The 11,329-nt window shown below is 55.9% G+C and overlaps 1 protein-coding gene and 1 long non-coding RNA gene across 9 annotated transcripts in view; one reads left to right on the forward strand and one right to left on the reverse strand.

Moving 5' to 3' along the window:
• PPP4R4 (protein phosphatase 4 regulatory subunit 4) overlaps positions 1-5,961 on the forward strand; it is a 103,094-nt gene extending 97,133 nt beyond the window's left edge. For 7 of the 8 annotated variants that reach the window (XM_070065572.2, XM_070065568.2, XM_070065570.2 and 4 more), the window contains one exon: positions 324-5,961. In XM_070065572.2, the coding sequence (XP_069921673.2) occupies positions 324-348 (25 nt within the window). In that variant the 3' untranslated portion in view covers positions 349-5,961. The remainder of the gene's footprint in view (positions 1-323) is intronic. The other variant, XM_070065569.2, reaches the window with a different exon arrangement.
• Positions 5,962-10,085: 4,124 nt separating this feature from the next.
• On the reverse strand, positions 10,086-11,285 carry LOC149120157 (uncharacterized). Its single transcript, XR_016226753.1, has 2 exons — positions 11,082-11,285; positions 10,086-10,337 (listed from the first exon to the last, which is right to left on the reverse strand). It is a non-coding gene; the product is annotated as an uncharacterized LOC149120157 (long non-coding RNA).
• Positions 11,286-11,329: the final 44 nt, after the last annotated feature.

The raw sequence follows: 11,329 nt of genomic DNA on the forward strand, positions 1-11,329 counted from the left end.
CCACTTCTGCTATGGTGATACAAAGTTAACACTGTAGGAGAGGCTGCGTGAATTCAGTGCCATGTCAGAAGTACACAGGACTTTTGGTAACTAAAGGTAATGCAAGTACTTTTAATGTGTAATTCATTTTTCCCTTGATCAGAATCCTCATATATGAGGCTTCTTCAAAGTAGAGATTGATTTACTTTGTAAACATTATATGTATGAAAATTTATCACGTTTTGTTTTCTTTTTCCTCTTTCTCCCTCTCCCCCCACCCCCACTCTCCCCATTGCTCCCCCGTTCTCTTATTCCTCCTCTCCCACCTCCCTTCCTTCCGGAAGAAAATCTAGAAAGTCCAATCCTTAAGCCACCGCCCGATGAAGGAGGCAGAGCAGGCCTGGAGACGCGGCGGCGGGCAGCAGCTACAGCAGTGGCCGGGGCTTTCTGTTTTTTACTTTCTTTCTTTTTCTTTCTTTCTTTTTTTTTTTTTTTTTAATGAATGGAGAAAGTGACATAATGGCAGCTGATGTTAAACCTTCCATGTTTGAAATTAGATTCCCTAGGAGGTACAGTATATGTTTCTTGAATAATGTGGTACCAGAATTCCAGTGTTCCAGTGAAGAGCAAGCCGAGGTATGTGCCGTGCCGTCGCGAGAGAGACAAGCCTGCCTTAGGCTGCGCAGGACGCTGGCGACGTGCTGGCCCTGTCGTGTCTGTGTCGTAGAAGTTGTGGGGAAGTCCGAATCGGCTGACATAGCCCTGCAGGGGGACTCGGCGGGGTCGGAAGGAGGCTGTGTTCTCTCCGGACTCTCTGGCCCACTGGGAAGTCCTGCTGAGAGGGGAGCGAGCAGTGTCCGGGGTGTATTGGTCCTGTGATTGTCATGGTGATGTGTTGTACCTGGGCATTCCCAAGTTCGAATTTGACGGTGAAGATTCTACCAGGATTTCTGAAAGCTCTGAGCTATAAATACCTGAAAAATAATAGATGGGTGATTTTCTTTATTTCCTAGAAGAATTTATTTTATAAATAATTTGTTTACATTTTAGGTTGTATTTGTCCTCACTTAATTTAAAATGATGAATCTAGTTTGAATCAGCTATTATTCCAAGCTATCATGCTTAAGCTATGTCAACAGCATTTATTTGTACTAATGCTAATATTTCCATCAAAATTTGCCTGTGGAACATATACGGTTCTTAATTTTAAAATGTCAGTCCCTGAGATAATACTGTATGAAGCTATTGTCAGCTTCTATATTTTAAGATGCAATAGCATATAACTATATTGATATTAGAAAATATTTGTTTTTTAAATATATTGATGTATGATAAAGATGATTAATCTGTGAATGCATATGCGTGTGTGGTTACTTTTTATAATGTGAAATAATGAATTTACTCAAAATAAAACGTAGGTTGCTGAGGTGCATGTGTTTGTGGACAGCAGCTTTACGTACTCCCTTGCTGTTCTGTTATGTGATTGAAGAGTGAGAACTGAATGAGAGAAGCGTCCAGCCTGCCCTGGGTCCCTCCAGGACAGGGACGCCCACGGCGCCTGCGCGTGAGTGACTCCCCTTCTCCCTCCAGGTGGCTTCTCTGGCTGTTCTGACGCGTTCTTCATAGCCTTCCTCAGAGAGCAGTCAGGTCAGTGCAGTCGTTCAGTGCGTCGTGCCAGCAGTAGAGCGTCACGGTTCCCGCAAAGGAGTTCAGTTCGTCCTTTGAGATTTTCGCTGAACTGTTGGTGACGTCTCCTGCTGGTGTCCGCAGGGCGGGGCCCTCTCTGCCGTGATCTGGTCGCCGAGAGCCTCAGCAGCCCTCCTGCTCTGGACTCCGTTACTTCAGAGAAAAGGGAGAGCATCCCCGCTCATCTGATCAGTCGTAACTTCAGCAGAGAGAGAAGCTTTGTATTTTCCCATCCTGCACTGGGGGAGGCGAAAGTGTGCGCACTTCGCACAAACTTCAGGGGGCAGAGATGTCCATGGCAGTCTTACGCCCAGGGGCTGACTTAGCAATTCAAACAACTCACCAAAGTTAGTTTTAGAAGTTTTTTTTTTTCATAAAACATAATTTCTAAAATCTTCGAAATATGTATGAAATTACACTCCCAAGGAGATACGTATTTACATATATAGAAGCAATAAAAGCTGGTGACGGTTATGACGCTCCACACATTATCTCCATTTGCACCAGAAATGAGATTGCTAACCTTCGAAAAATTCTCAGTGAGCAGCTTACCTAACAGAGCCTTCAGCTGGTTGTCTGCTAAAGACCTTGCTCCATTTTCCTGTGAATTATTAAAACTTGAATTTTTAAGAATAAATTCTAGAATTTCACTGTTAGCATTTTTGCAAGCAAAAACAGGCCTGGAGAGCTCACATTTATTATCGAAATGGATACAGGTGCAGGGCTGAGAAGAGCTGGATTTGAGAGTAGAAAGGGAGGAGCCGGCAGAAGGTCTGGTCCAGGACCTCACACACATTTTTGAGATCGTCTCTACTGCTTGGCATCCTGAACTTGGACCTCTTACTTGGGAAGGATGCGCCTGTTGTGTCGCGCAGCCGGTGAGCACTGGGAGCTCCCTGAACCACGCTGAAACCGACCCTGGCTCGCGTGGGAGTTTCACAGTGAGGACAGAATGAACCGCATTAATCCAGTCACCTGTTCCCCGTGGCCGCGGCCTGGGTGGGCGAGCGTGTGGCCGAGGGCGTCTGCAGCAGCAGCAACAGCTTGGAAACCCTGACGCCTGCGCAAGGGTGGATCCCTGGCTCCTCAGCCGGAAGCCTAGAGCTGCACGTGTGTGAGAGGCGGACCTGCACGTGTTCACTGCTGGTGTGTGCTTGGGAAATTGGAAACCTGGTGTCTTGGGAACGTCAAGAACATGTGGGGGCACAGGGAAAGGGGTTTTGTGAATAGAGATTAGGACCGTAGAGGACCATGGAGGAATCACGCCGTAGGGAACAGGCCCCCTGCTGCCTGCAGTGCAGGGGAAGGCAAGGGTGTGGTCTTCCTGCCTCGTGACTCCACCAACAGTGCACCTGTGTCGGCCGTACTTGTTGACTGTGTTCTCCCAGACTTTGTCTTTCACAGTGGGAATTGAGCCTCTTTTGTTCCCCTTTCCACTGTTTTCCACCGACATCTGACAGATGGAACATAAGGAGCCAGTCGGGGTGTCAGTCCGAGTTAGCCGTCCATCTTTGCTCCTCGCCCGGGAGCCTAGGATTGTCCGACGGCTTCCAGCTGCGAGGGGATGCAGGAGCGAATCGGCGCCCAGTCGTCAAGTGGATTGGGGAGTAGCTGTGGTTGGGTGCATGCAAGCCGTAGCTGGCAAGCTCAAGCCCAGCCAAGCTCCGGGTCCAGCAGTGGACATCCTGGACGTGGCTAGCTTGTCTCATGGTTCTCTGAGTTTACTCTGAAGAGAGTTTCTTGTTCCTATGGCAGAAAATGACGGTGTAAGAGTTTCAGCCACATCGGCTGCTCTCCTTGGGACAAAACGCACACTGAATTCTGTTGAAACACAGCGGCTGGATGAGCTGGGGCTCCTGGCCAACTATGCCCCATCCGATGTCTCAGAGAAGAGGAAGGAAGAGTGTGAAGGGCTGGGGGATGCGGCCTCAGGGAGGCCAGTCTCGGACTCACCCTTTCCACCCTGGGTGACCCTGCATAAGTCTTTCCTGGCTCAGAGATAAGGCGCGACCCAGCCAGCAGGTGCAGAAGCACTGCCCCAGGCCCGCTCAGTGCCAGGGCCTGCAAACGCGCTCTCTTACTGGCAAGCTCCACACTCACATGACGAGCGCCACTCAGCGTGTGTTCAGCTCTTCCAGTGCGGTTGGAGAACCAGACTCTGTGTGTCCAGATCTGATGAAGGAAGGGGCCCCAGGCGCAGAGGGCCAGGGTCCCTGCTGTTTGAGTCCCCTTCCTCCCCTGTGGAAAGTGGGCCCTGAGCTGGATCCCCGTGGTTTGATGCCAGGAGGAGGAGGAGGACGGACATCACCCAGCAGGCACTGAGCAGGGCCGAGTCTTCTCAAGTCCACAGGAAGAGACGGGCAGGCAGGTTGCACCGAAACCCTCGGCGCAGGGAGGAGGCGTCCACCTGTCTGCCTCCAGGGCCTTCTCTGCTCGGCCGTCCCTGTTGCGCTGCCTTTTCAGGTCCAGGTAGGCATGCAAGAGGGACAGCAACAAACACGGCACATGGCTGGCTTCCAGCCAAGTCGCGGAGGCTTGAAATCCCAGCCAGCTTCAGCAGACGTGCCCTGAAGCCAAGGCCAGCCCAGACTTGCTGTGGCCTGCGGTGCCGGTGTCCTGGGAGTCCAGATCCCTCGGGTCAGGGCCAGTGTGTGCCGCGGGCCATCAGTGTCACACTGCCCTGCCCAGTAGCAGCACCCAAGGTTCCATCACAGGTGAGGAAGCAAAGTGGTCAGTCCACCTTGACCGTGGGAGGTGCGCAATGGCGGTCGCTTCTGACCGGGTTCCTGCCACGGCCTCGGTTCCTTTGTCGTCGACAATCACTGGTTGTGTGGCAGTGGAGAGGAGGGGATTAGCCAAGCCCAGTGGGGTCTATGGAGGGGTCCTCCCCAGGGGCTCGTGTCCTGACAGTCGGTGGCATGGGGTCCGTCTGCATTGTGGGGGTTGGCCTGGGTTGCAGCGGGGACTGCGTTGGAACCCTCAGCCACCCCGAGAGCACTGGCATAGCACACTGCGGGCATCAAACATTTACTGAGCGTACACTCGTGCCCCTGACTCTCGAGCGGAGCCGGTGTCCTGGGTCCAGGTGAGAAACTGTCCTGGCAGGCAGAGTGGGGACAGGGCCTGGTTAGTCTGTGGCAGCTTTGCAGCTCACGGAACTGCTCTGAGATGTCCCCGGGAACAAGCCCAGGGCCCCTGAAGCCAGCCTGAGTCCCAGGGGCCTGTGTTTAAGCCGCTGGCCGTGCTTGGGAAGCCTTTATGGGAGAAGCACCTATACTACTGTCACGAAGAGGAGGTCCTGAAAACGCCAATGCAGTAGCATCTGGAAATTCTGACTTCCGGGAGAGAAAATCTGTTCCCCACACGGGGGAACGGTTGAACGGTTTGCAGGTTAACCCCCAGGGTGTGCTTTGTAAACTGGCAGCGCAGCCTTCGGCTTCCCGTGTGTCCACAGCAGAGCCCCGTTCAGGAGCTGCTGTACAGGTTGTCAGGTTTAGTTGTCTGGCCCTCTTTGAGCTGGTGAGGCCTGATTGCAAGGCCAAGGTTATCCTACAGGGTCCTGTCTGAGCGCCATTTTTAATCTCCCTTGGAATTGAAAATTGGAATTGTGTGGGGAAACATTAGCCCACGGGCTCAGCTAAGGAAGCGTGGCGTGCTGTGGAGCTGCCGTTTGGAAACGTGGGGGAGTATTTTCTCGGTTGTGATGATGGCCGGGGTGGGAGGTTCCCCCGCATTGGTGACCCCGGGCTGGGAATCCTAGCCCGTTCTCTGCAACGCACCGGACCGCTCCTGACAGCACACGGTGCTCGTCAACCCTGTGCGCTTCCGCTGAGAAACACCGAGGAGCAGGGATTCTGTGGGGGAGGTGACTCAGCTCTTCCTGGTGCTGGGAGTTGGGACCAAAAAGGATGGGCAGGGGAGACAGAGGGGCAGTGTACAATGAAGTATGGGAAAGCAAACAGTTGTGGCCATTTGTGGGCAGGACTGCTTTTCAAAGAAATGGTGAGTTTCCTGTCACTGGAAGGAGAGAGAGAGAGAGAGACTGGAGGTCAAGCAGTAGGGGATGAGAGAAGGGGCTGGGGATTGGACAGGTGGCGTCTGGAGGCGTCACACCCTGATGGCCACGTGTGTTATGAACTCATCAAGCTCTGTCCAGTATGGGTGATGCTGAGTCTGTGAGCCAGTTCCCGTCCCGGGCTCAGACCCCCTTCAGTGTTGGTAGAGGGAGGGAGAGAACTCTCTACCCAGAAGACAGCTGGGAAAATTTCAATAAAGCACCTTGACATTGTTTGCTAATTTTTTAAGTATTTATTTGAAAGGCAGGACAACAGAGACTGGGAGGGGGGTGATCTTCCATTCACTGATTCCACTTTCCAAATGGCTGCAACAGCCAGGTGTGGGTCAGGCCAAAGCCAGGAGCCAGGAACTCCATCCTGGTCTCCCACGTGGTAGCAGGCGCACCTGGGCCGCCAACTACTGCCTCCCCAGGCGCATCAGGAGGGAGCGAAGCCGCCAGGGAGGTGCCCAAGTTGCGCTGTGGTGTGGCCAGCAGGGCTCACCCGCTTGCAGCCTGAAGTTACTAAAACACCCACCAGGGGGCCGTCTCAGTATTCGCGGCTTCATTTTGTACCGCATCGAGGTGCCCTAGCAACACCAAAAGGCTTGCAACAGGAACTGCAGGTGTCAGTGATATTTTGTACCAGGATTGGCCGTGGGGAGGGGACCTGCTGACCGTGGGTGCTGGGCTCTCTCTAGGGCCAGCGGCGGACCTGAAGCCGCTCGCTCCCTCCTGTGTCTCACCCCTCTCGCCCTGCTCGAACTTCAGGAAGAAAACCCATGTATTTGTGGTGCCAAGTAGGCAGAGGCATGGCCTGTGAACGCTGAGAAAGTCACCTTCCTCTCCTCCGTCAAGGTCATTTTCGCTACCAAGTGGCCTTCGGCTGACCTCATCCATACACGCAGGCCTCCGGAACCTTCAACGGAAGATGGGTGTCCTGAAAAAAACGCATGGGTTTCAAAATTTTCTGGCAGCAAAAAGAAGCTGGCCTTTGACCCCAGTTTTCGGGGAACATTTTGAGGGGCCCTCGTGCCATTCTTCTACAATGTTCTGTGTCATCAGCGAATGCGGCTCCAGCTTCCGGGAGCCAGTGCGGCTTCTCAAGCTGACCGCTGGCTTGGTCGTCGGCTGGCTGCCCCGTCGGTGCGCCCCACCCCCACCCCCATGGCTGCCTCCAGCAGTGTCGCAGGCTCCTGGAAGATGGCGTTTCCAATTCCTGGGTTGCAGACCCCACGTTCTCATGGGTGCCCCAGAAGTCTGGCAGAGAAATGTTGCCATTATCTATGTTAGATCTGGGAGTCATTTGAAAATATGTTTGGAAAGAAGAGTTCTGTGGTTCAAAAAATAAAAAGTACAAGAACTAATACCGAATTCATCTTAAAGTTCCCAGTTCTCATTCTGCAAAGTGTAGCTCAAAATGCCTGTAACCAACAGAGCCCACCGCACAGGGCTGTGCAGAGTGATATCGTGTTAGTACTGCACGTGGTGTCTGTGGAATAGTAGTGGCTCAATAAACAGTATTCCTGCCTGCTCTCCTGCCCCCCCCCCACCATTGCGGGGTTGGTCCTGGCTGTCAGCCATACATATCCTACGTCACAACGTGTTGTGAGGATTACTTTATGAATGGATTTGCCCAGACATTGGCCGAGGGCTGATTACTGAGCCCCTTCCCTGGGCACTGGCGGTTTGAAGAAAAATGAGGACAAGGACCCTGAGGGTAAGACTGGCATTGCAGTCCTTTAGCTGCCCATATCCCTGGGCCCGGGCTCGGAAGCCCCGGCCACGGGGTTCTCCCGGCGACATCCTCCCAGTGCTCCCGCGGGTGGGTGATGTGTTGCGTGGACACAGGATGCCTACGCTGTTTCCAGCTCCCCTCTCTGCACAGCCGCCTCCCTAGGTGGCCGCCTGCAGTGTCCCGAATTCCAGCCATGCGGCCACCTGCCAGGTGTCTGTCTCCAGCTCGGGCCCAGAGCCAATGGCCTACTGGCTGTTCTTGGTTCGGTTGTTGAAGCCTGAACGTTTGAACTTCATCCTGGGCAATGTCACTCCGGGTTCTTCCCGGTTTCAGTACACGGAGCATCTGTGCTTCTGGGTGCGGAGGCCAGGCCCCTTGCAATCGCTGCGCGTCCCCATCCCCCACCCACCCCCATGCAGTAGCCTATCCTGCCAGCTGTCACTTGCTCATAGAGCCGGGGGCTGAGTGCTGCTCGCCTCCGCTGCCCCCACCGTCTGCACTGTTACAGGGACCTCCTAACCGGGCTCCCCACTTCCACCCTCCCAGCCCTCATGCCCCTCCCAGCCCAGGAGCTGTGTGCAAGTCCAGCCAAGCCGCTCACTGCCTAGCACACTCCAGTGGCCTCTCATTTCCCCAGGGGAAGCCCCCGATGATGCTCCCTGCCCCCCACCGCCACCCTGACACACACGTTAGTGTCTCCCTGCACTGGCATGTAAGCTGCAGGGGACAGGGCCTCCCGCCTGTTTTGTTCGGCAGTAGATGCCTGGTGTTGCACGTGTGTCACAGCAGGAGAAACCTGGTAGGTACCAGCCGAGCCATGACTGACGCTGGGGACAGAGCGGGACACAGATCGGACGCTGCCCCGGCCCTGCCACGCACCGCTCGCTGGGAGAGACGGCCCTCCGCCATGGCGCCTGGAACGGCAGACATGGAGTTTGCAAGGGTGGGCAGACGGGGACCTGGTTTGCAGGTTTCTGGGCAGCGACCCCAGGTCTGCGGTCAGGTGGTCACCTATCTCCATGACGACCACCAGCATAGGAGTTTGCTGCCTGGGGGGGGGATCGGAAGCAGGGACACCGAGACTCCTTTCCAAAGGTGGGGGCAGACGTGCCTGCCCTGGACACCCCGGGCACCTGAGCGACCCTGCACTCTGGCGCCAGCTCTGGTGAAGACGGGGCCACGGGGGCCCATTTCCCCGAGCAGGGAGGGGCAGAGCTCGCTGCGGCAACCAGCTCTCTCCTCCCTCTCTCCCCGAGCGGCCGGGAGAGCCAGCCACTCCCTTAGCTCAGTCCCCAGAGGCCAGCTTTTCCTGGGCCCCTTGCCCGGCTGCCAGAATTCAGCTCCACCCGAAGTCCCTGGAAGCAAGGACATGAGGAATGTCCCACAGACAATCCACTCCGGCTCCCTGAGGTCAGCCCCAGCCCAGAGATGCCTTCACCTGGCCCCGGCTGCCACTTTGCCCAGCGCACGCCCGTGCGCGGGCGCTGGCACTGCAGAGTCCAGCTGGCGGAAGTGACGTTTCCTGTGTGTCCGAGGCGGCCACCGGCTGTGGCTGTGGCCGGGCTGTTGGGAAGCGGCTGCCTGCCCGCTGGGGCTCTGCACGGCTCCTGCTGGCAGCTGGCCGCCCAGGCTCGCACACCACACCCAGTGCTGCACTGGACGGGCAGGGCCAGGACGTGCGATCAGGGCGTCAGGCGACCTTCGTGTCAGGATCAAGCTACCCTCCCTGCTTCCCTCGCATCTCCTTGAGACTGGACACCGTGACCTCGGCTCCCCCCACACAATGGCAATTAGAATGACAGAATGGCTAGCTGGGTCCCAGGCATGGCTGGGCGGTCCACGTTTATTATCTTGTTTCGCCTCCGAACTACAGCAGGTGGCAGTGTCCCTGCTTTCTGCACTAAGGATCCAAGGACAGAAACTTTGTCACTTGTCCCAGGTCACAGGGGTGGAGAACTGCCGCCACCCCCCACCCCCAGCCCGCGCGATTCCGTCTGTGGGTGGAGCCTGGCAAGAGGTTCGTGGGAAATCACCGAGCACACCAAGGGCGCGGGAAGGGAGAGTGGGCGGGCGCTTCAGCTTTGGGAGAGCAGACCGTGATCCAAGTGCCTTTGAACACAATGTAATCTGCAGGAATTACGTTGGCTTCAGGGCCAAGGTCATCAAACAGGCTGGGAGTTTCCCCCGGCATTGTCTTTGTTCACAGAATGGTTCTTTGGTCTGTGACGCGTCCACTCTGTCCAAACAGCTCTCGGAGAGATGGATGAAGGCCTCTGACACCAAAGTCTGCGTGTGGGAAGGCAAGACCCTCACCACCCCGACACACATGCCCCCAGCTCCCAGCACAGCGGAGGGGCTCTGGGAGGGGACAAGCATGAGCCGGAGCTTGCTCAGGTTCAGGGCCGGCGGGTGGAGCCCGCTCTCCAGCCCAGCATCAGGCCTGCCATGGCCAAGGGCGCGCCGCAGGGAGGATTCCGCAGCACGCTGCTCCGGTGCCTCCTGCAGCCCTCTCACAGCGGGCTGGTCCCTAGGGGCCTCGCCCCCCTGCACGGCCAGCTCTGGAGGCCCAGGAGCCCTCCTGCCACAGCACACAGCAGGACTGCCTCTGGGGACCCCAGAGATGGTGTGTTTTTCTTTTAAGATTTATTTATTTATTTGAAAGTGAGAGTTACACAGAGAGAGGAGAGGCAGACAGAGAGAGAAAGAGAGAGAGATAGAGAGGTCTTCCATCCAATGGTTCACTCCCCAATTGGCTTCAATGGCCGGAGCTGCGCTGATCCGAAGCCAAGAGCCAGGAGTTTCTTCCAGGTCTCCCACGTGGGTGCAGGGGCCCAAGCACTTGGGCCATCTTCTACTCCTTTCCCAGGCCACAGCAGAGAGCTGGATCGGAAGAGGAGCAGCCGGGACTAGAACCAGCACCCATATGGGATGCCATCACCGCAGGCGGTGGATTAACCCACTATGCCAATGGCATGGTGCCGGCCCCCAGAGATGGTGTTAACGGGAACCCAGCGAGTCCCTGGGTCTGGAACTCAGTTCTCAGACGGGCACACTTGGATCCTGACGTGTCAGAGAACACCCAGAGCTGGCCACAGGATTCCGCCTCCAGTGCTCATAGGGCAGTGAGAAACGCACAAGGAGCTGCCACTAGCCAGTGGGGTCACAGAGGAACCTGCTTCTGTGTCCAGGCCGCAGTCAGACACGCATGCGTGCACACACACAGACATCTACACATAGACATCACAGATCTCACACACACAGACGTCACATATACTTACACACAGAGACATCACACACACGGAGACATCTACACATACACAGACATCACACACATACACATCCACTTCCTCATGTCCATATCCATTCGCCAAGTCACACATCTGCATGCCCACTGACAGCTGTGCCTACCCACATGCCCACTGCTTACACGGCTTGCAGACAGCTGGCCAAGCAGGTGGGCCTGCTGGTTGTCATGACATCGGTTGCCATGGAGGCACAGAGACATGACAACAAGATGAGCTCCCTCTCAGGCTGGCCTCCTCTGAACTCTGGCTCTCTTCCCCACACCTCCCTCTACCATGCCGACCCCTGGCACCCAGCATACATGGAAGAAGCCACGCCCACCTACACTGGTCATGGTGGAGGGTTGCTCCTCCTGAGATGGCCCTGGACGTTATGGACTGAATGTCTGTGTCCTCCCCAACTTCTTCCATGACACCAACCCCAGGCGATGGCGTTAGGGGTGGGAGGTCCCGAGGTCACGGGGTGGAGGGTGCATGCAGGGTGCTCTCATGAGAGAGGCCCGTGCAGCTCTGAGCTCTTTGTGTCGTGTGCACAGCCGTCTGTGAGCCAGAAGCAGGCCCTCGGCAGAG

This window comes from Oryctolagus cuniculus, chromosome 20, assembly GCF_051225735.1.
Source record: "Oryctolagus cuniculus isolate XC-2025 breed Fujian yellow rabbit chromosome 20, ASM5122573v1, whole genome shotgun sequence".
Lineage (NCBI taxonomy): Eukaryota > Metazoa > Chordata > Mammalia > Lagomorpha > Leporidae > Oryctolagus > Oryctolagus cuniculus.